The 25,864-nt window shown below is 31.4% G+C and overlaps 1 protein-coding gene across 4 annotated transcripts in view; it reads right to left on the reverse strand.

Moving 5' to 3' along the window:
- Positions 1–10,101: 10,101 nt before the first annotated feature.
- The window catches only part of LOC143085280 (uncharacterized), a 51,456-nt gene continuing 35,693 nt past the window's right edge, over positions 10,102–25,864 (reverse strand). For all 4 annotated transcript variants that reach the window (XM_076261540.1, XM_076261541.1, XM_076261542.1 and 1 more), the window contains 12 exons: positions 25,496–25,726; positions 23,921–24,133; positions 23,297–23,545; positions 21,611–21,805; positions 20,389–20,601; positions 18,822–19,010; positions 16,427–16,543; positions 15,619–15,798; positions 13,725–13,926; positions 11,957–12,052; positions 11,274–11,375; positions 10,102–10,611 (listed from right to left, as the gene is read on the reverse strand). In XM_076261540.1, coding sequence (XP_076117655.1) covers positions 10,333–10,611; positions 11,274–11,375; positions 11,957–12,052; positions 13,725–13,926; positions 15,619–15,798; positions 16,427–16,543; positions 18,822–19,010; positions 20,389–20,601; positions 21,611–21,805; positions 23,297–23,545; positions 23,921–24,133; positions 25,496–25,726 — 2,266 coding nt within the window. In that variant the 3' untranslated portion in view covers positions 10,102–10,332. The remainder of the gene's footprint in view (positions 10,612–11,273; positions 11,376–11,956; positions 12,053–13,724; positions 13,927–15,618; positions 15,799–16,426; positions 16,544–18,821; positions 19,011–20,388; positions 20,602–21,610; positions 21,806–23,296; positions 23,546–23,920; positions 24,134–25,495; positions 25,727–25,864) is intronic.

Here is a 25,864-nt window from a genome sequence, read left to right on the forward strand (position 1 = left end):
GTTATAAACGTATTAAGACGCATATCTCTCTTTTGTATAGATAACACTGAAGCCGTGGTTATGTTGGAATAAATCTGATTTATTACTTTATAACTTTATTAACTACTAATTGCATCGATTGATGAGACGTGTAAGAATTTTCGCTGCGTACGGCTGTATAATAGTATGATCACTTGGTATATTGTTCCGACCGACCGTGCGAGGGCTGTATAGCCAGTCAAGGTCGTTAATAATTTCCATTTGTTATCAATCAGAATTTACACATTATGACCTTCTCTCTGATTTTGGAGATTGATATATTGTTTTGAAAATGTTAGTCAGACACTTAATTTGTTAATAAAGATGATATAAAACCAATATTATGGCTGATTTATACCATTTGTTTTAATATCGTTTGTTTGTTGTATCGTTGGTAGATATCTATATTCTGTTTTAATCATTGCTAATGATAAAAATGAATTTTAACACACTTATTTTGGGTCTTCTTTGGAAATATACGAAGAGAAAAACAGTCTTTCTAAACGATGACATTGCAGGAAAATAAAATCAAGTCATCCTTTTTATTTGGTGCATAAAACATCTTTTTTAGTTGTTGCATATAACATCCTTTTCAGTTGTTACATAAAAAGATAGCGAAAATATTAACTTTTATAGTCGTCAATATTGTGATAAAATGACATTCATTAGGAAGATTGGTTTAATTCTGCTTGATTCTTATCTAGTTGAATCAAGAACAAAATAAACAAATTTAAATTATTTCAATTTCCCATAAGAAACTAAGGTCTTTCCATTGCGTCCTACATAGGATGAGTATATGTCATTATATGTTAATAACCTTTTCTGTAGAGGTGAGCATTGAGAATTGGGACCTTTAAAAGTTATTGTCACTCGCCACATGCTAGTTTTAGTACTTAGGCAGGAATCTTATAAAATGATTAGTCTTTTGGTTCATGCTCATTTTTCCTGTTTTTGTTTATGAATTGTATGTGAATGTCAAATCTTTGTTAAAGTCGTAATAGATGTCCTTTTAAAGCTTCACTGTAAAGGGTTAAATACCTTTAAAAAGATTGTATGATATTTATACACATATAACAGTGGCGTCATCAACATGATATTTATTTAATTATGTATCATGTATAATTTGTTCTTCTACTCCTATTGACATTGATTCCATCTTAGATAATCTAGAATATATGAAATATTTGGTGATCAGTTTCTGCAAAACATTAATTTATCAGCTAGTATAACTTTTCACGAAAATTCGTTATACTATAAGCGAAATTGTATGGAAACGTATCCGCTTTAAAACAAATCCCTTCATGAATGATTTTCTTGATTAAAAAAACCCAAATTTAGTCATTTTCTTTGACGCTAATGTTTTTCCTTGTCAAATTAAGTATTTGCCAATATCGTAAGGGTTAATATTGTTAAAATTACTCTCGAAGCAATCCATGTCGAGAAAAGCACGTCTATGGTAAACTTTAATCAACAGAGGAACGAGGTGAACATTTCACAGATACAGTCACATAAGAAAATATGCTGTTCAATAAACATTTTGTAAAGGGCAAACAGCAATCTTACTCAAATATTTAAAAAGAGAAATAATTCTTAAGACGTTGAGAGCTGCACCTTGCCTAATTTGCAGTGACCAATATTTAATCATATTTCAGGTCGAGTCTAAATTCAATCAACTAGGAATGTTTTTCAAAGAGAAATTAAATGAATGAATTAGAACGGACACGTATAAAAAGGCGCATTGGAGAGTAATCGGTCAATTACGCACACTTATTTTGTAATCAAAATAATACAAGAGCATTAAACCCTTGCGGCGCGGATGTTCCCATTTTGTTCAGACGTGAATGCGTATTCATACATCCAAGCAAACAGAAAAATCCCACCCAAAATAAAAATCTAAATACTGGACAGTTAAGGTTAACTTATAACTTGGATTTATGATGAACATGACAACTTCAGTTTTTTCCATTGTCAGCTAAACACCATGGAATTCTAACGAGCAATATCACAATTCAGTATACACTCACCATAAAATTGAGAATGGAAATGGGGAATGTGCCAAAAAGACAACAACCCGACCATAGAGCAGACAACAGCAGAAGGTCACCAACAGGTCTTCAATGCAACGAGAAATTCTCGCACCCGGAGGCGTCCTTCAGCTGGCCTCTAAACAAATATTCACCATATTAAACTCCAAATTGTACACAAGAAACTAAAAGTTAACATAATACAAGACTAACAAAGGCCAGAGGCTCCTGACTTGGGACAGGCGCAAACATGCGGCGGGGTTAAACATGTTTGTGAGATCTCAACCCTCCCCCTATACCTCTAGCCAATGCAGAAAAAGTAAACGCATAACAATACGTGTTAAAATTCAGTTCAAGAGAAGTCCGAGTGTGATGTTAGAAGATGTAACTAAAGAAAATAAACAAAATGACAATAATACATAAATAAAATCAGACTACTAGCAGTTAACTGACATGCCAGCTCCGGACCTCAATTAAACTGATTGAAAAATTATGTCTTCATCATATGAATATCAGGCACAATCCTCCACGTGAGGGGTTTAGTATCATACCATCATAACATATATGAGAAGAACATAACCCGTGTCATGCCAACAACTGGTTTATTAATAATAAATGTGTTTAGTTCCGATGCAAAATGAATCAATATTAACGCCAAAATATGCAATCTTTAATGACCTGACAACAGTATCGTAACTATATCCCTTCTTAATAAGTCTATTTAAAGGTTTTGTTAGCTTCTGAGGTGAATACTGACATTTTTGTGCTTGATAAAGAATATTTCCATAAAATATTGGATAGGAAATACCTGAAAGTTTAAGAAGTCTGCATTTTGAGCTATATTTACGAATGATGTCCTTATACCGATGATAAAGTTAGTAAATGTTTCGACTAGTTTGTGATATCGAAAACCCTGGTGTAATAATCTTTCAGTAATACATAAAATTCTCTCGTTAAAATCTAAAACATTGTTACATACACGAGCGAATCGTACAAGTTGAGATATATAAACACCGTAAGATGGTGACAAGGGAACGTCACAATCTAAAAATGAATAATTAACGATAGGAAATGAGAAATCATCTCTTTTATCATAAATTTTAGTATTAAGCTTTCCGTTAATGATATATATATCAGGATCGAGGAAAGGGCAGTGGTCATTGTTAGTATTAGCTTTATTTAAAGTAAGTTCAACAGGATAAATTTCTTTTGTATACATACTGAAGTCGTCATTATTGAGAGCTAAAATATCATACAAATATCTAAAAGTATTATTAAATTTGTGTATCAGATGTTGTTTCGATGGGTCTTTGCTGATTTTTGTCATAAATTGTAACTCATTGCAATCCCAAAACAGATGTGCAATAAGTGGTGCACAGTTAGTCCCCATTGGAATTCCGATAACCTGACGATAAACGGAATCTCCAAAGCGAACCAAAATGTTATCTAGTAAAAATTCAAGGGCAGATATAGTATCAAAGCATGTCCAATTGACATAATTCTTTTGTTTATTGCTTCTTAAAACTTACCTAAGAGTGTGAACATATATATTGACATTCTGACTTTTTAAATGCCCATTAAATAAGTTGTGTGATTTTTTTTAAATGAGAATGTGAGGCAATGTGGTATATAGAATCTAGTTCAATCGAAGAAATTGGCTTTGTTCCATTTTTATTTCACGAAATTCCATTATTTACCTCTCTCTTGGTTTGTTTATTTAAAATTAATTTACTAGTTTCAGTAAGATAATCGATAAACTACTATTGTCTTGTCTGATCTTGTCTTTGAGACAATACATTTTAAGATATCTCCATTGAGGCGATTTGGAGCTTGACATATAGTTCACCCTCACCTTTATTCATTCATAGTCGAATTGCAAAGTTCACTACATGTTTTGTTTGTTTAGCGTGAATTGTTTACTAATTATCAACTTTAAAATATGATTTTGAATTGAATTATAATTTGCTCTAGATCTGAATACGTCTTTTTGTATGTGATTCTGTTGTTAGAGTTATAATGTATTTACTTTTTTTCAAATAAATATTTCCTTGATAATGGTTTTTTATCTCATTTTTTTTGTTATTTTCATATTTTTGGATCGGTGTAAGAAAAATATTTCTCCTCGAGGTCATTAGTAAAATGTCTGTTCTCAGCAAATGATTTGTCGAAATTCAATTTTAATGTTAAATTTTCTTGGTTTCTGTTGAAGGTGTAATACCACCAAATCATGGTACGTCACATCCGGTTAAAAAAATATTCCCTTGAATGTGACAGTTGTAGGTAATTAATCCTACATTTTATTGCAGTAAAACCATTTCTGTGTCATAAACATATGTCTTGGGTATTTCAAAAAACCATTATTTTTTATTTGGGATCTCTATAGAAAATTTTGTAATCTTGAGGTTACATGGTGACTAAACCTTGTACACAAATAAAATAAGAGGAGAAATTTGATTGGTTAACTTCCAATGATGGCTATTTTCTTATATGCAATGAAATGTTATGTGAATTTTTTTCTATAGAACTGGACAGGATAAAACTTTACTCATGCCAAGTATTTCTTTATTTGAAACAAAGACAAATTCTGCACAATTTTTTGAAAAGTGCAAATTTAAGAAGGACTAATAGGGGAAAATCAATGGTGGTATTACACCTAATATAGGAAGCTGTACAAGCACCTTTGACAATGTGAGTAATCTCATGTGTTAAAACTTCTTGCTATTTAAGTGAAATAATTCAAAAAATGACATATTCTGAGTGAATTGAGTCTCCAAAACACATTTTCAGGATAAAATTGTCTTGAAATAGTACTCTACCATGAATATTCAGTTGACAGAACAAGCCATACTAAAATGGCGGGGGGGGGTCTCTTTATTTTTTTTATATTCTGCTATGATAGAACATTTTCCTAGGAAATACTTAAATAAATTTATAGTTATAAGTAGATGAAATTATTTTTAACGACAAATTATTTACTAAAAGAGAAGCCTTTATGTCCCTCTATGGAATGCGGCGTAAATTTAATTTTTACGTAAGGACTTATTGAAACCTCCTTGAAGACAATAAACTTTTATATGGATTGTTCATTCTGCTAAAATGCTTCAATTACTCATTTTTCGTAACATTTCTACCATAACTGAGTGAAAGTTACCCCATTATTTTTATTTTGTGGCCTGAAAATTTGAAATTTTGAGGAAATGAGAGCTATAAATTGACCACAAGAGACCTTATCAAAGAAAACAAAGAGGTCCATTAGTGGTATTTATCTTCCAAAAATCATCTTGTGTATCATATTCAACTGTTTGTAGGCAGATAAGATAGATATTTGATCATTTATTGGTCCACACTCTATTCTATCTTGATGCGGCTTGGTTTGGATTTGTCGACGGAATTTTGGTCTAATTGCTGTAGATGTCGTCTTTCATTATACTAGATTTTTCTCAAACTGTTGAACTGATTATAACAAAACTTAACAGAAATGCTTGAAATAACTAGTATTACAAAGGAAAAAAGTCACATTCAGTTTATTGAACAAAAATGTCTTCTTTAAATGTAATACCACCAAATCATGGTACGTCCCATCCGGTTGTATACGAAAGTAGGTCGAAAAAATATTCCCTTGAATTTGACAGTTGTAGGTAATTAATCCTATATTTTATTGCAGTAAAACCATTTCTGTGTCATAAACATATGTCTTGGGTATTTCAAAACACCATTATTTTTTATTTGGGATTTCTATAAAAAAATTTGTAATCTTTAGGTTACATGGTGACTAAACCTTGTACACAGATAAAATAAGGGGAGAAATTTGATTGGTTAACTTCCAATGATGGTTATTTTCTTATATGCAATGAAATGTTATGTGAATTTTTTTCTATAGAACTGGACAGGATAAAACTTTACTCATGCCAAGTATTTCTTTATTTGAAACAAAGATAAATTCTGCACATTTTTTTGAAAAGTGCAAATTTAACAAGGACTAATAGGGGAAAATCTATGGTGGTATTACACCTGAATTTCCTATTGCATGTATTGTGACATCATAAAAAAGTCGACCATACTTGATGAAGTCACACATGAGGAACACAACTTTCTGTTCATCTTTGAAAATGGAATATAAAAATCATTAGAAAAATATATTTCTCCACAATAACTCGTGTATTACGATATTTCTCCACTCTCAACAGTATTTTAAATATTCAAAAAGCTCGTCAAGCCTCGCGCCTGAAAAATATCAAAATGTTATTGCCTCGGGTGGAAATATATCGTAATATACTTGTTACAGTGGTGGAATCTATATATCTTAATATGTTAAACATAATAATTATTGTGAATGTTCTAGCTACCAAATTAATCAAACATATTCTTGATGTTCAATTGAAAAATCATTCTAATTGCTTTAATATTCCGTCAAATCTTATTAGATTTGTTGGAAAGCTTCTGAAATATACTCAATTTGTTACACCGGATATACCCAACGAAAATGGTTGTTAAGTTAAGACAGTAATATCACAAATAGTAAAATTTGCAGTCTTATGTGATCAAGTCAAATGAACATTCCTGATAGATTAACATTTCAAATAAAATAAGTCCCGTGTATTAGAATACTTTCATCGCCATTACTCAAACGATCCGAATTGTGGAAATACTGTATCCGCTTCCTCTTTCAAATACCCTGAGTAAAAATCACCCATAAAAGATTATTTCATTTTTTTTTGGGTTGAATTTAACATAAGCTTTCACTCGAATCTAATATTCAGCATATTTAAACAAAGGAGGTTATTGTTCTTTGTCTATATTTATATGTTATTATGTAAATCGTAATTAACGATAGCAATGACGGTATGCACAGTTCTAACAACAGGGAGTCGCAAATTTTGGCTATCTTGACTACTGATTCTACATGTGATAAAGTTCAGTAAAAATCAAATTAGTCTAGTAGTAAAACAACTAGTGTAGGGAAAACGTAAGAAAAAAGAAACGTTTTAAAAAGAAGACGTAACAGGCTACTTACGAAAATAGCATTAGAAAGTCACTTAAAATTTGCAAATTCAAAATATATTCTCAATAGTTTGCTAACTCTATTAAGGATAACAATGATCAGAATAGATATAGATAAGCTTTACCCAGATTCAATTACAACATGTATAACAATTTGGGTAAAGTTCTGTCAGAAGAGCGTAGGCCACTTGTCAGTCTAGCACTAAACATATACCGTGATTTTGGGTCACGACATGTTCTCGAAAAAGAAATAAAGACAATCATAGACATTTATAGAGTCAAGCTTTTGAACAACTTGAAAGTTTTGGTTTTTCGTGTCAACTTGCATTAGGATTGTACATTACCTCTATGCTATATATTTATCATTGGGTCTTTGCTAAAAGATCCAATAGAAGATGTCAGAACGTTCCCAAAAGCACAACGTCACAGACTGTAAATTATATTTTTAGGATTAAGTCATCATGCCAGAAGGATCGATCTGGTGAATTCTTATACATTATAAGCCGCCAAACAGCTTCTTTGCACTTAGCATGTTTAGGATTGTTCAATATTAAAGGATTTGAGCTCTAGATGTCATTTTCTTTCTTCACACGAGGATGAGTTACCTGTGAACGGTTCACACTAGCTTAGAGAAAATGAAGGGCAGAAAGAATAATTGTCTAATTGAATAAATGTGATAAAGTGAAAAGAGGAAGTTTGAATATGCTAGATTGTCTTCAAACAAATCAGATAATATTTTTAAACGATTTCAGAAAATATCCAACAGCTATACATCTATTAAGAATTTAAAACTTGTCTCAATTGATAATGACCCATACTATTTGGCAAACTTTTAGGAATTTTTAATTAGCAATGGTGTTCAACTTCGTACTTTATTTGGTATTTTCAACTTTTTTTATTCGAGCGTCACTAATGAGTCTTCTGTAGACAAAACGTACGTGTGGCGCAAATATCGTACTAAATTTCAATCCTAGTACATCTGACACCTTTTGGACGGGAATAATGAAAATAGTAATTTTTCAAAACGATTTGGATATTTTCATGCAGGCAGTATTTATAGAAAATGCACGAGCTCTGATTTGGTCAATCATCTGCTCCACAAATATCTTTATTTATAATAGAAACTTATTTGAAGACCAAAACTTCAGATTAGCGATTTACCTAGACGACTGGCTTAAAAGAGGGTCGAAAGATACCAAAGGGACAGTCAAACTCATAAATAGAAAATAAACTGACAACGCCATGACTTAAAATGAAAAAGACAAACAGACAAACAATAGTACACATGACACAACATAAAAAACTAAAGAATAAACAACACGCACCCATCAAAAACTGGGGTTGATCTCAGGTGCTCTGGAAGGGTAAGTAGATCCTGCTCCACATGTGGCGCCAGTCGTGTTGCTTATGTGATAACCCTCATTGTCAATTTCTAGATGTAAGTCAAGATATGAGTTCGACTTAACTGTATCTGTAGTATCCTTTATCTCAAGTTCGATGGGATGGATGCGTTCCACATAGTCACTAAATTTTGAATTATTTAGTGAAAGAACATCATCTATATAGCGGACAGTAGAGTTAAAGGATATCGCTTACTTCTTATCTTTCTTCCTAAGAAGTTCCTGCATGAAGTCTGCCTCATAATAATAAAGAAACAAGTCGGCAAGTAGAGGGGCACAGTTTGTTCCCATTGGAATGCCGACAGTATGTATACCAAAAAAATCATCAGTTGTTACAAGATCGACAGAAATGTATAAATCGGATAGTTTTACAATTTTTCATCATAATCAAAGATAAATCAAAACTTGATTCAAGACAGGAAATCACAAAAAAAAAACAATGTATCATGGGGGAGCACTTCATTTCGACAAGGGTTTAGTATTTCCATTTAGCTAGATATTTCAAAATTGACGTATGTTGATTCAGAACATGTTTTAGATCAAACAACGTAATTAGATTTGATTTTGTAATTCTAGGCGAAATGGTAACTATCTTTATTCGAATTAATTCTAAATCCTCGTCTTTACACGAGACCCATGCAATTGCATCTTTCAAGATTTTGGAATCCAATGTGCAGAGGTTTGACTATAAAATTGAGAATGGAAATGGGGAATGTGTTAAAGAGACAACAACCCGACCATAGAAAAAACAACAACAGAAGGTCACCAACAGGTCTTCAATGTAAGGAGAAATTCCCGCACCCGGAGGCGTCCTTCAGCTGGCCCCTAAACAAATATATACTAGTTCATTGATAATGAACGCCATACTAATTTCCATATTGTACACAAGAAACTAAATTAAAATAATACAAGCCTAACAAAGGCCAGAGGCTCCTGACTTGGGACAGGCCCAAAAATGCGGCGGGGTTAAACATGTTTATGAGATCTCAACCCTCCCCTATACCTCTAGCCAATGTAGAAAAGTTAACGCATAACAATACGCACATTTAAAATTCAGTTCAAGAGAAGTCCGAGTCTGATGTAAGAAGATGTAACCAGAGAAAATAAATAAAATGACAATAATACATAAATAACAACAGGCTACAAGCAGTTAACTGACATTTCAGCCAACATACAGCCGAAAACGGTTTTTTTGGTTACCTTTCCCCGAATCCAATTTTTCAAATAAAAGTTAATGCGACAAAAAATAATCTTGGAACATAAATTGTTTGGATTTGGAAGCAGTGATTCGGACTATGCAAATTTTTCTAAATTACCTGATATCAATTGGGATTTGGTCAGATACGACAATACGTGTGTCGTACAGTATATCAATCGTCCAGGTGGGCAAAATAGCCAAATCTTTTTTACCTGACATCAGAGATATGAAATTTAGCAATTCAAAACAAAAGTGTTTGGAATGCAACCCACATTTTGGCAGATCAGTTGAGTAAAGTATAAATTCATTCGACTAATAGAATGGACTTTCCTTACCATTATCCATTTTATTGTATTACTTCCATAATGAAGTTTAGAAGTAGTTTTTTCATGTTTTTAAACATTTGAAAAAATCCTTTTCAACTTTTAAATGATTATCTGTACAGGTTATAACTCGGAAACAATATTTATAACATTTTATTCTTAAATATAACATGATGACAAACAATGTGAAACGACAGTATATTAGCACCAGTGCTGCATGTATATTATAGGACGGTGAAAGGTGATACTACATATATCGCAGGTAGTGACCATAAATAATGTACCAATTACGTTTTTGTATTTACAACAACGCCTTATTAAAATAAAATCACATTTGAGGACATCTTGTAAAGTATTGTTTTAGACTTTCATATAGCCTGTACAACTCCTTTAGATATCACAGGTCCTTTCTTGCTAAGTAATAATGCAGGCCAAACAACATATTCAGCATAATCTCCAGAACTCGTGAAGTGTCGGAAATAAGTGGTATCTATTGATTCTCCGGATTTCATATCACTAAACATATGTACCGGTGGATCGTTGACTGCCATTAGCCAACAAAGTTCAACACATTTATGCACAAACTGTTCACATTGTTCTAATTGTTCTTCCGTGATATAAGATTTACCTTCTGAAGTCTGGTACAACTGGAAATGAAAATACATATATTTTATTTAGACGCTGAATTCCATTGTGTGATTATTCTTGTTTATATGTAAATATCGAAATGTATATAACATTTAAAATGTCTTAAGTCAGCCATATGGCAGATTAAATAGTTCGTTTCTATGTATGTTGTCGTTTGATTATGTTGCCCTTCTCTTTCTATCAATTTATGACCTTTACACAACGGTATACTACTGCTGTCTGTATTTACCTTAAGAATATTCTAACATATATTTATTTACAAACAAATCTTTAATCGTAAAAGAAATACCGAACGAATGTTTTCAATGTTCGTGAGTCTCCTATGTATATGTCTTAACATGACCTTGATATGCATACAGTAATATTTTTAATGTCGTTTTTTTTAACAATTTAAATAGTATTTATTTTAGGTATTTAAGCTGGTTTGTTTCGCTGTTAGAGTAAGTTAGGCTCCTACTGTTTACTGTACAATCGGAACCATTAACCATAAGTTAATACAAAGCTGTTGATTTTATTACGTCTAATATTTTGAAGAATCAGAAAGGGTAAATGCCTACACATTTTGTATCTTGAACAATATGGAATATTGATTGATATCATGATAAGAGCTTTAGCTAAGCATTCGTTTTGTTACTAGTATATCATATTAGAATATATTTACCCCTATAACAGTGGCTGCTGAATATTTGGCAAGTACTTTTCTTACATCTTTAATTTGGCGATTATCGTCTTTACTGAGTGAATGCGTCTTCTCTGGATTAGCCTAAAATAAAATAAATTCATTTATTCACATTTCAATAACAAGAGCTCAATATTTAATAAGACATTTCAATAACTGCAAATGATATGACTTACATGGCAATGTTTTATATTCAACCTCATCAAATATTACTTTTTTTAAATTTCATCTTTAAAACAACCAAATAGATACTACAATGAAGAATTATGCATACAATTTTAGAGCATTTTAATCCTAACGGATATCATTATGTCTCACGTTCTACAGTCGTCATTTAAAGATTGGTTGACGGCCCTACTTAGACTTAGTTTACTGCATGTAAATAATTTTAACGTCACATCTAAATACTCCTGTCCAATAACCTAGACCGTGGTGGCTTACTGATGAGTCTTTTGTAAAGCGTGTCAGGTGTACCAATTTGTACTCTTGGTATCACAAGTTAGTTTATTTACTACACATATATCTAAAGGTAGCCATGTGTCGCGCTACATTCCCATCACACAGAAAACTTATGTATGTACAACAGATATCAATCATATATATATATATATATATATTTCTAGTAATGCTATTAATATGGTTTGCTCTGAGAATTTAACACTTACCATTTCATTGACACCATCCCTATGTATCATTAGTAAAATACGAGTTACATCCTTTAACTGACCCTCAGCTAGACGAAGACAAAAATGGTAGCTTTCCTAGGAGAAAAAAACGTAAACATATAGATTTAGACATCAGTAAAAGAGTCCAAAGATACCAAAGGGACATTCAGAAATAAAACGTCCAAAACCATTGCCAAAATATATAGATAATGAACATTCAGTCTTCAAAACAGTATTAGAACACTAACACCTAGCAACTTATCCCGCGAAAAATGATGATGGTTTCATATGAACGGTAAGTAGGTCATGTTACAGATGATACACGCCTCTTTTTAATAAAAAAACAAAGTCCGTTTAATTTGACTAAACAAGATAACCTCATTGAATTGAAGTGAAATAATCAAATGAAAATGTATGATGCAGTGACGTCATCTATTATAAATCAACCAATGCAAATTACAGTTTCATAATAAAAAAAAAATAAACATCAAAGAAATCTGGTTTTTTTTCAGGTTAATATTTGAACTTTATTATCATTAACTTCATTATTTTAATTATGTAAAACAACTTAAATTACGGTTTTAGGAAGTAGGTTTTGTAATCGATTGAGGTCAACATTGTTTACTGTATCAGACACGTCTTGTGTTTTGTCTTTGATTTATTACAACAAAGCAGTCTGTGTACTCCGGTGTTGACATGAATATCAATTATATGGTCATTTTTATAAATTCCCTGTTTACTCGAGAAAACAATAAGGATTTTCTTATTCCAGGAATCTATTACCTTAGCCGTATTTGGTCCAGCTTTTGGGAATTTTGTGTCCTCAATGCCCTTCAACTTTGTACTTGTTTGGCTGTATAACTTTTTTGATCTGAGCGTCACTGATGAGTCTTATGTAGACGAAACGCGCGTCTGGCGTATTTAATTATAATCCTGGTACCTTTGATAACTATTCATCACCACAATCACTTGACACTTCAAGTTTAAAATATAAGCTGAAGAAGATTATGATCACTTCTTTATACTGTGTCCGTATTTAAAACGTTTTTGGAATAAAATAAATGAAGTTTTAAAGAACAGTAAAATAACTTTTAAGATAAAACTAAGGCACTTAGTATTTGGATATAAGACTTCTGAAGACGAATATTTTGACTTTAACTATTTTTAAACAATTGTGGGTTTTTCAATTTACAAAGACTACTATATATCTGATCAAAAGACAAAAAAATGTCAATGCTTTCTCAAGTTTTCTCAATGAGTTCAATAGAAGAGTATGTTTTAAAATAAAAAGTAATGTTTTAGCAAAAAGTAGTAAACATATGAATAGTCATATTAAGTGATTAAGTGATATTATTTAATACATATATGATGTAATAAATGTAATATGTATTTTAAAACTAATCACTACCCTGAGTGATTTGTGGATTGTAACAGGGAACATCAGGAGGAGCTTGGACTCCTGAAGGATATTGTAATAAGCCAATATTTGAAATAAATATTTATTTATGTTGTTAAAAATATAAAAAAAAAATAAGCTGTCAGCAAACAATATCAGACGTAGCTTCACATACTTCAAGCGAAATATATGATGTACTTTGAGTGTTAATTTATTATACTGTTGAATGTGGACGAGGCGCAGGTTTTATTTAATTGAAATTATTTCAGATTCATACCTTTCATTTTAGTCTTGATGTAAATGGAGTCATTGCAGTTTTTTATATTGAAATATCGTCTAACCTTGTTTGTTATTGTTGCTGTTTATACTTACCTTTGCAACGTTTAAAAGACAATCTGCTGCCATCTTCTCATCCATAGAGAACATACTAGTCAATACTTCAAATGCACTTGTCCACTCATCGTCATATAATTGTGAAAATTTCTCGGCCATTTTCTCTGGTCTAAATGGGTCACTTAAATTAGCTACTGAGGGATTTCCATCACTCAGATTATTACCCATGGCTTTACTTAGTCTAAAATATGAAACGTACTACATGATATTTGTTAAAAACTCACTTTTCATAATGAAATACATTTACCACAATTCAAAAAGGACTTATATTAAAGACCACAATTTCACATCGAAGTCTTTTAAGACACAATAAGTTTGTTAACAAGCATTGAACATAAGAGACAAATTCAGGCTCGTAGGGAATAAAAATGGAATAACACTTGAAGGGAAGACTATATACTTGAAAAGATAGTGTACCAAATCGTATGTACTACAAATTTAGGTTCTATGATACCACATTGTGTAGCAAGACTCTTAGTAAAAGTCAAAATGTGTTGGCTCAGTCCAAAGCTGTCAATCGTCTAACACGTCTACATAATTACAATGTTCGTTACTATAACTAGTCTACCTTGCATTTCCCATCACATGTCAAAGATATCTTTTCAAGAAGAGATTTAAATTTACGTTTTGATTTTCATTAATGTCGGTCATGGACTTTGCCTAAAATTTCATTTAAAAGATGCAATCATCGTCGTAGTAATTCTTTTCGATTGAGGAAGTCTTTGTGCACTATGAATTTATGGTAAAATAATTTTTTGGAAGATAATTCTAATGTTATCTCGTAGTACACGAAATTCTCTTTTTTTTGCATATTTTGCAGTCATGCAATGATATAGTTTCCTTTATACGTTGATTGAACAATGATTACAATAATGTAACAAGGAAAAACTTATCATATGCAGTACAGATAATGAAACCTAAAGAGAAGAATATTCAAAATATTTTAACAATATGGCAAGCAGATCTAGAGATAATGATAGACTTCTCGAGCTACGACATATAAATTATTGATAATTACTTCAAATAACTATAAAAATAGGAAATATTGTGTGACCGACTGCCATGAATTATAGAACATTTAAAGGTTTTCGTCGCATCACGATACAATCATATTAGTTTCGATAAACACGCCACCATAACACTATACATTTGGTAGATGCGTAGCCAGTCATAAGCGGTTGCGCTGGGAGCACTCTTAAGCTTAGTCGGTTGAACCGTTATCTTATAATTACACAGTGGTCCCGGGTTCGAGTCCTGGAGTAGACAAAGCAATTATGTAATAAAATTCATACTTTCCTGTTCGATATAAAGGAGAAGAGTTATACGATGAAGTTTTAACATAATGGTTATTCGAGACTCGATCTGCGAATTCTAAAGAATCGCGATGGATACACTTTAGTGGATAAATGCACGATGGGGGTCTGAGGCTGAGCCACCTATATAAAGCTATACGTAGACATACCACTGGTATGAATAATGTATTGCGATATGGCATATATCACTGGGAAGCAATTTTACAAAAATAATAAAAAAAAATGGTTTGAAATATACATCTGTCGATGGGTCATACATTTATATATCTTCTGTGATTCATGTTAATAATTAAAATTTAGATGAAAATAAAAGTTCTGATACCTGGAAAATATTTTAACGGTTGACGACTTTCCTATAAATATATATGAATGGGTTGGAATATTTTAGAACATACAAATATGAATTGGTTTGTTTTGAACCCTGCTGGACGTCTGTACCCGCTTTCCCTCACCCAGAAGAGTCAAACTAAACAGAAAATTTGCATAGTGTTTATTCTGCGAAGCACTCAGTACTTTTTATTAAAGTTGAACTTTTGATGTATTTGTTTTAAAAATGCTACCTTCTCAAAAGATTTGATTTTTCATTCTGTGTTTCCTTAAGTTCTTTCGAAGTCTTTTCTATGGTTGATTTTAAATTTTCCGTTTCTTTTTCTAATTGTCTCTTTTCTCTTGATGTGCTCTCTATATTTTCCTGCAACTGCTTGTTTTCTTTTGATATTTCTCCACCTGTATCTTTAAATCTACAATTGAAGAGAGGAAATTCCTGTATTACATCCATTTCTGTCATGACAAAGTGATATATAAATTTCTGTTGGTCATTTTTACTTTGCTAGTATGTCTTTAAGTTTTGTTGGAGCCATGGATTTTAAACATTCCATCAGTATTATGGTAGTTTTGCATAACCTTCAATTAATACGAATGTTAAGAGTATCATATTGTAAATAAATTTGTTGACTGAATAATTTGAAATACTTAAAATCTGGCAATTTGGGGTCACAAATATCCCATCCGTATTTCGCTTGTTTAAAGTAAGTGTGTAATTTTCTGCATCATCATTGTATCGTGAAGTTCCTTTCCTGTAACGGTGTTTATGGTTTGTTCTTTTGGTGTTCCTTTAGAGCGTTCACAAACCGAGATAATGGAGACAGTTTATATATGTGTGTATGAACCTGCCCTACCAAGGAACATTTCAGAAATTGTATTTATCAATTTTTTTTGTTATTTAATTTCTGTAATACTTCGATCATTTAATAACTTTATCCCTTAACTGATCACGTTATTTGCAGCAATATAATTTGAATGCAAAACAAGCACAACTGAAATATTGATATCAATTTTCAACTCTGAATTTTACTGAGAGTCCAATACCTTTGAAGTTCATGGGTTTTCTCTTTGATCTCATTTTCACGAACAGTAACTTGGATTTGCAGTTTCGTTATTTGTTCCTTTAAATCCGATATTTGACTTGATTTTTCATCAATAGTACTAAAAGGAAAGTAAGTTTCAGTATAAATATATCACATAAGCAAAAAATTGTCATTCACTTTCCACGAAATTTGAACCCTCAGAATAATGTCACCAAATTTGAATAAGTAATAGTTGATTATCGTGGTACACAATGTTTAAGGTCGTTATATATCTTTTTAAAATGTAACCGAAAAGGGGGAATCACACATGCCTTTTCTTCTTTTGTACCTTATTCCAATAATGTCCTCATTTGGGTTACAATGATTAAATTGTATCAAAGACTGTACAACAAATGCTTCAGCAGTTGTTATTTAAACAAAGCTGTATCAAATCAAAACCGGGTTAAATAATCGATGGTCGATTTTGTCGAAAGGAGTGACATCTTAGTTTTTGTTCAAGACAAACATCAATTTGAAACCAATTACGATATAATCACAAACGTTTCTAATAATGAGACTTAGTTTGTTTACTCTGAAGTATTTGAATAGTCGAGAAAATAATATATTTAAGAGCATCAAAATCAAAAACGCCTAAACAAGAGCACTTTAACTGTCTAAAATTCAATTTGCCAGAATATGACAATAAGAAATTTGACAGTTGATTTTCGCTGTTTCCGTTGTATTATATACATGAAGTGGGGCGTTTTTATATTGCCAGGTTTTTTTTACCATTTTGGAAAGAAGTGTTTGATGCTTGGCAAGATCTTAAAAATGTACAAAATAACTCTCAAATTAATACATGCCCCTTATGGAAGAATGATAAAATAAAAATTGGTAACCATTCAATTTTATATAGAGATTGGGCTAAAAAAAGGGGTTTGGCTGATCAATGACTTGTTACAGGAAGATGGAAAGTTTATGACTTTTGATCACTTTAATAATGTATACAACATTAAAACTAATTTACTCACATATCAAGGTCTAATTTCGGTAATTAAAAAGTATTTAAAAGAATATCAAGTATGTCCAAATGACTTAAAGAGAGAAAACGGACCAGTTGTGCCCTCAGTGTTTTTTTTAAACCTCAGAAAGGTTCAAAAGATATGTATAATATTTTGAATGGTAAAAAGTCAGATCCTAAACGAAAATGTGAACAAAAATGGTCATTAATTCTCAATGCAAATTTAAAATTGGAAAAATATCCATGTATTGCCCTTTTATATAACAAAAAATTCAAAATTGCAGTGGTTTCAATACAGAATAATACATCGAATCTTAGGCACGAATGAACTTCTCCTTAAAATAAAAATTAAAGATTATTTGTAGTTTTGGGTGTGGCTGGATGAAACAATAGAACATATATTCTAGACGTGTCCATATATATTTAAACTGTGGGAAGACCTTAACTCCTGGATATTTGAGAAGACAGAAATAGAACTAACTTTAAATATTGATTTGGTTTTATTTGGTATTCTGATAAAAACAGATAAAAATGATGTAAGAAACTTAATACTTCTGTTAACAAAATTCTACATTTATAGAAGCAAACAATCTATGGAACAACCCAATATAATAGCACTAAAACATTATTTAAAAGAAAATTATTAATAGAAAAAAATATATTCTATAAAAATAAATTACTCAGTAGGGTAGAAAACTGCTGGAACCCCTGGACTCCTTTACTTTCATAAAAACAAAAAACAAAAAACAAATAGACTCCACATATAATGTATATATATTTCATATCCAAACAGCCTATGCCTTAAACTCATTTTCTGCAATGTATCAAACAGCTGTGTCTATCAAATATATTATATATCTTCTGTTAAGTGTATATAACTTTTATGCATACAAGTGTGTATAACTCATTATGTTCATGTGCAAATAAGAAAAAAAATGAAATTTAATATAAAAAAAACTATATAATATATATATAATTTCAAAACCTGTGCATTTGTTATACTTTATTATTATTGTAGGTATAATACTAACAAAAACTAACAACTGTATAAATATGTTTATTTACTAATATTAACGATGCCGGGATAAAGTACGGGTACTTGATGTTTTAAACAAACAAATTTACTGATTTCAATAAAATATGATAAATTTAAAAAAAAAGGTTTTTATAGACCCCCTCTTTTTGAAGTAACCCTGGATATCTGTTATTCTGTATACATGTTTGTTCTTGTCTGCAAGAGTTGCATCCTTTGTTTAAGGACAATTCTTGAAGAAAAAAAAACACATGTTCGATGTAGGTCATTAAAGTTGTAAGTTCACAAATACATGTAAAACAATGTTTCAACATTCTGGTTAAAGTTCGTAGTATACTTGTAATGTTCAGAAAATTTACTTACTCTACATATGCCTTTTTCTCACCAACTGCTTTCCATAAATTCTGTTTAACGGCTTCAATATCTGCTGTATAATTGTAATCAACACTTTTTGCATTTTCCTCTTCAATGTTTTTGCCTTCTATTTCAAGCCGCAGTAGATGTATTTTATGTGCCACTCGAGTGAGATCATCAATTGAAGTCTTGTACTTCCTATAAGAGTATATGTTAAAACCATTCTAATTCATGAGATCATAAAGTTATCCAACGTTAGATTATCTACAAAGAAATTTGTTTTTTCCTTCTATTTCAAGTCGGAGTAGATTATTTTAAGTGCCACTCTGGTGAGATCATTACTTGAAGTCTTGTACTTCCTTTAGGAGTACACATTAAAATCATTCTAATTCAAGAGATCATAAATTTATCCAACGTTATACTATCTACAAAGAAATTAGTTTTGCCTTCTATTTCAAGTCGAAGTAGATGTATTTCATGTGCTATTCGATCTTCTGAGATCATCATTAAATTTTGAAATCATGTACTTCCTATAAGAATTTAAAATTTAATTGTTTTATAAGAGATCATAAAGTTATCCATCGTATTAGGTTAATTCGCGAAAATAATTGAAAAATGCTGTTGTGCTAATGAGGCGTCCTTAGTTGAATGTTAGTTACTTTATGTGTTTCCCTCGGTTTTAGTTTTTAGTCCTATTTAATTTCTCTCGATTAAAGACTTTTGAACAGCGGTATTCTAGTGTTGTCTTATTTATAGCCATCAAAATGTCAAACGGCCCATGTGGAGCAAGATTTGCTTACACTTCCGAAGCGCCTTAGATTACACCGTCGATTTCCGACTGTGTTTTTGTTGCTCAGTCTTGAATATTCGACGTATGTCTTTGTAGACCCTTGTTTGTCTTTCCGTTGATTTTTTTTTTGTTTTGCCATGATGCACTATTCCACTTATAATTAACAAATGTTATTGGAACATACAATATTCGCGATCGTCGTTAATCGGTATAGATTCAACATGATGTACAATATTTAGTTTCGAAAAGTATCTACATGACTGTGTTACACCTGTCATCAATTGTGTGGCAATATTCATGTTTGATAATCAACCAAAATACGAGGAACGAATTTGAAAATAAAATTGATTATGATCAATCTAAAATAAAATAAAACTGTTCAACGTTGGTTGTTACCATCATATTCCGATAAAAAATTGTCGATGTAGCTGCTATAAAAATGTATGTTACTAAGTATTGAATATGAACATCAATTTGTTTTGTTCAGCGTTAAGATGTAATAGTAAATGTGTTTCCCTCAGTTTGGTTTGTGACCCGGATTTGTTTCTTAAAATTGATTTTTAAATCGTTTTATGACTATTGAACAGCAATATATTACTATTGCCTTTAGAAGATCTGTTACAACACAATTTTATTCTTCTTGGCCTTATAGTCATAAACTTTAATATATATTTTGTATAATATTTTCAGCCGCAAAGGTGTATATCGCATATTGTGTTTTTTATTCATAGGAATCCATTATCAAAGAGAACTTTATCAATAAAATTTTACACACATCCATTATACCTTTTGAAATCATCTTTCTCCATTGACATTTGATCTATATTTTGAGTAACGTCATTCAATTTTTGTTGTGCTTCTTCTATTGCTGTTTGTATGACATTAGGATCACTTTTCCATCCTTCGCCAGTCACGTGACGTATTTTCCTTATATGGTGATGTAAGGTAGACACATGTTTAGTCACATCAGATACATCCATAATTGCTTTGGCAAGTTTTCTGAAATGATTGAGATAATGTACCATTATTATTCTCCTAATGTAGTCGTTAGAGGTTATATCAATAGATCTATTGTATAGTTAACAGCTTTATACAATTAGCAAGAACTTAAGAATACAAATACTTAACAGTAATTAAAGGTGGTTACATGTAATCATGGTAATGTGTCAGCTTTAATTGAAATAATTACTTGTACATTATCACTAGTGGTGTTATTTTCAAAATCGTGTATATAATGTATTCGTTAGTACATAGCCGTTTCCTTAGTATTAAATTCAACCGAACTGAATGAATACCAATGTAGCAACAGAAATTATTTTTCCAGGAGGTTTAAATAGATGCAACTTTACTTTAAAGTTTGAGATTGTTTTAGAATATTAACAAATAGCTAGGACGTTGTACTTCAGTCATGATAACTGCCGTTATACGTGACAAAGAGCTAAGACAGTATCTTTCAGTCATGATAACTGCCGTAACACGTGACAAAGAGCCGACAGTATCTTCCAATCATGATAACTGCCGTAATACGTGACAAAGAGCTAAGACAGTATCTTCCAGTCATGATAACTGCCGTAATACGTGACAAAGAGCTAAGACAGTATCTTCTAATCATGATTACTGACGTAACAGTCCGGTATCCTAATGGTCTTGATTTGAAAGATACACATTTGACAAAATTCGTAGATTGTTAGGTGCAAATTCTTCTTGTAATACGGCAACCACAAATACAGCAAGTTTGAAACCCATATAAAAGCACTTTTTATCTTTTAAGAACTTTATGAGTATGCAGATTTAGATTAATCAGTTTTTTGTCTGACGAACGAAATTTTAAGCCAAATTGAATTCTATCTATGATGAGTTTACTAAATAAAATGGAAATATTGTGATTCAAGGAATACATTCCTATTCGGCAAGCAGTAATAGCAAACAGAGAGAAGGTTGCATTGAAAATTCACGATATATGTGCCAGAAATGGCCTGATTTGAATAATAACAATAACTCGAATTACCTTTCAATATTCTCTTTCTCGTCAGTCAGTTTTCTAGATACATTCTTACATAGTCTAATTTGAGCTTTCAGTTTATCACCCGATGAATCTATTTGCTTTTCTATGTCTGGAACTCTCAATATATTACAAAGTTCGTGTAGGTCTGTCTCAATAACGGCAAGTCTGTGGCTGTTCGAGTCTTTCCCTTCCAACTGCCTGAGATCAAATGTTCAAATGTCAAGTAAACTCAAATGTAATAATGATCATAGTACTCAAAGCATACTACAAATATTGAAGTAACATTTACGAACAATATACACAATTTGAAAAGGTATTTGTCCCCTTAAAAAATCAAAACCTCAAACACATCAAACGAATGAAATACAACTGTCGTATTCCTGACATGGAACAGGCATTTTCTTGTGTAAAACATGGAGGAATAAACCTGATTTTAAAGTTAGCTTTACCTCTCACTTGCATGATAGTTGCCAAAAAGAGAACTATTCTTAAAACCGAAACTGGGATTCTAACCATTCTAGAGAAACGTATTGCCCTTATTGTACTTTGACTTCTCCCGTGAATAATCAGTTAAAAAGAATTGATGCACTGATTTTTACGTCTGTATTTAACGATTATATCAATGCTAATGCATAAACACAAGGACATGATTCAGCTTTAAGGTTATTACTTTATATGTTCTAAAGAAATGTGTAGCTAGAACATACTGGAACCATAGAATTATTTAAATGAAATTAGAAATGTCAATCGTATTTTATAACAGTGGGCAACTGTTCCTCTACAACCAGACACAAGTTGCTTCCTTTTTCGATATTCAAATTTTGAAAAATATCTATATGTCCAAACTGAATTTTGTTTGTTCACAAAAAAAAAAAAAAAAATTCCCTAAAAAAATTTTTTTCACAATTTTTTTTTGTCGTCAAAACGTTTTTTCCTCAAACTTTTTTTTCGTCAAAACTTTTTTTCCTCAAACTTTTTTTCCTCAAACTTCTTATTCGTCAAAACTTTTTTTCCTCAAAACTTTTTTTTCCTCAAAAGTTTTTTTCCCTCAAAAGTTTTTTTTATTCCTCAAACTTCTTATTCGTCAAAACTTTTTTTCCTCAAAACTTTTTTTTCCTCAAAAGTTTTTTTCCCTCAAAAGTTTTTTTTATTCCTCAAACTTCTTATTCGTCAAAACTTTTTTTCCTCAAAACTTTTTTTTCCTCAAAAGTTTTTTTCCCTCAAAAGTTTTTTTCCCTCATTTTTTTTCCGTTTCCTTATTCGTTTTCTATTTCCTTATTCGATTTTCATTGCCTTATTCCGTTTCTGTTTCCTTATTCGATTTTCATTTCCTTACTCAGTTTCTATTTCCTTATTCGGTTTCTATTTCCTTATTTAATTTTTTATTTCCTTATTCGGTGTCTTTTTCCTCTACATATTGATATTGTATCAATTAAAAGGGGAAAAAATACCACATAAGTTTAATTTAAAGTTCAGCTAAACGACAATAATACCAAATCTTATTTTCATATTCACATACGGGCAACCACTAATCGAATTAAGGCTTGTGTCTATTTCGTGAAGAGTCTAAATCTGTTCAGATTAGTCGAAATTAGTTGATATTTTATTGTCTTCATGGTCTTTTGTAATTGCTAAATAAAAGTTCATCTTTTCTCAACTATAAGAATTGTTTGATTCCACGGTACTTACCTTTTATATATTTTGTTCTGTTCTTGAAGTTGTTTCAAACGTTCGTCAAATATTTCTAACTTTTTTATCATAGTATTCAGTTTTTCAGAGAGCACGTGGACGTTTTTAACTTTTCCATTTACAGCACTGTCTGTTTCGTGAATATTGTCGTCGTTTAGTACTCCTGCACCAAGTTTAACAATCCTATGACGCAGAACTTCCATATCATTATCATGTTCTTTTATAGTCTTTTCATATTCTGTTATACGACTGGAAAGAAACGTCAATTATGTTTAAAATTTATGTAAATTGAGTCATGAAAAGTTGGATCACATTTCGTAGGAAATTGCACTTACTAGTCTAGTAAACATTGGTTTTACGTCAATTGGATCACATTGCAACCATACATATACTATGAAATGATTTTTTTATATCAATTATGACAATTAGGTCAATTACAAATATTCACACTTGGTATTCTATAATTTATTTCAAGGAATTTAGTTTATTGAAAAATCATATTGTGCATCTGGCTGGAAAATGATTTTGAAATCTAAATATTTTAAAATCTAAATTCATTAGTTCTTAAAAGCTTATTGAAACATTTTCAATATAGGATGCATTTATCATATTGTGAACGCATACCTTTCAAAATCTTGCATCAATTTTCTGATATGTTTCACAGAATTAGTTATTTCTGTAGTTTCTGGTAGTTCGTCGGATTTGTTTGTGCTAATGCTCCTCAAACTCAGTCTGCTGTTAGATGGTCTGTAATCGGTTTGTAGTTTGTTTAACTCCTCTGCCACCTTTTTCAAAATATCGCTACCGTTTGAAGAACCAACACCTTCACTTAATTTTCTGAATTTAAATAATTAGAAATCAATTACATACAAACAAACATATTATTTCTTTTAAAGTTTAATTTGAAGAAAAAAAATAATGACATCAGTTTCAGAATTTTTTTTGGTGAGAGTAAGATTTGCTAGATGTACGTTTTAGTGTGTTACTTGACTGTGTATTTAATAGCGTCTATCGCATAAGTATATATGCGGATTGCAATAACTAAAATACAAATGCAATCATATATTTGGCATCAACCAATGTTTATGCCCCACCTACGATAGAAGAGGGGCATTATGTTTTCTGGTCTGTGCGTCCGTTCGTTCGTTCTTCCGTCCGTCTGTCTTTCTGTCCGTTCGTCCCGTTTCAGGTTAAAGTTTTTGGTCAAGGTAGTTTTTGATGAAGTTGAAGTCCAATCAACTTGAAACTCAGTTACACATGTACCCTATGATATGATCTTTTTGATTTCAATGCCAAATTAGTGTTTTGACCCCAATTTCACGGTTCACTGAACATAGAAAATGATAGTGCAAAATTCAGGTTAAAGCTTTTGGTCAAGGTAGTTTTTGATAAAGTTGAAGTCAAATCAACTTGAAACTTAGTATACATGTTCCCTGTGATATGATCTTACTAATTTAAATGCCAAATTAGAGTTTTCATCACAATTTTAAGGTCCACTAAACACAGAAAACGATAGATCGAGTGGGGCATCCGTGTACTATGGACACATTCTTGTTAAATATGTTTTGAATTGCCCTTTTTTACTGAGCCGTTTGGTGCAAGTATTTTCTCCACAGAGATCACTAGTCTGTCGGCACTGAGGTTAACAGTTTGAACCCCTCTTATGGCAAGGTGGGGTCTACACTAATCGTAAATGACTAGGATTTTCAGAATCCCTGACGGAGGTCGATGTTACTCCGGGTCCTACCCCAATAATATCTAACCGCAATGATATAACAATGTATAAGTGGCTTTTAACACAAACAATAAACTTAAAAGTATTATACAATTACTGTCTTTTGATGAGGTAAATGTGTAGTTTTATTGACTTTTGAAAAACTGATATTCACTGAGGCCAACGGCCGAAGTGAGTATCAGTTTTTCAAAAGTCAATTAAACCATATATTTACCGAAACAAAAGACAGTAAATGTTTTATTCCATATTCCGAGAGAAATGTATGTAATGGCAATTATTAACCAAAACCAAGTGTACATCAATCGTTTTTTTTTTACCAAAATAGTGCAGGTAAAAGCACGCGACGTTATGCACGGTGAATATCCTTTTTCCGCAGGTGAATATGCTTATTTATTCAAAATCCCATTCATATAGAAAAACCTTCTAAAGTTTTATCAATATGGAATAATCTTAAATGTTTTTACCTTTCCGCTTCTTCAAGTTTTTTCGAATTACTAACTAGTAATGCTTTAGCCGTTGCTATTTTTGCTTTGATTGGAGCAGATTTCGATCTTGGACTGTCTGAATCTGTTGTCTTGGATACATGTCTAACATCTGGAAAGTTTCTGTTCGAATAAACGTCTTTCCATAGAGAGTCAACTTCCGAAGATACGTCAGCAAAGCTAGCCTTCCAAACTTGTAAATCATTATTATCTCTGTGTAAAACAATGTAAAAATATTGTGACAACTTTTGGTTGATATTCATCTAGTTCGAAGTATCAATCTTTTATTCTATAAAAGTACTATCATAGTTAATCTAGAGAGTTAAGAACTAGGGTCTTATTAAACAAATA

The sequence above is a fragment of the Mytilus galloprovincialis genome, chromosome 8 (assembly GCF_965363235.1).
Source record: "Mytilus galloprovincialis chromosome 8, xbMytGall1.hap1.1, whole genome shotgun sequence".
Taxonomy (NCBI): Eukaryota; Metazoa; Mollusca; class Bivalvia; order Mytilida; family Mytilidae; genus Mytilus; species Mytilus galloprovincialis.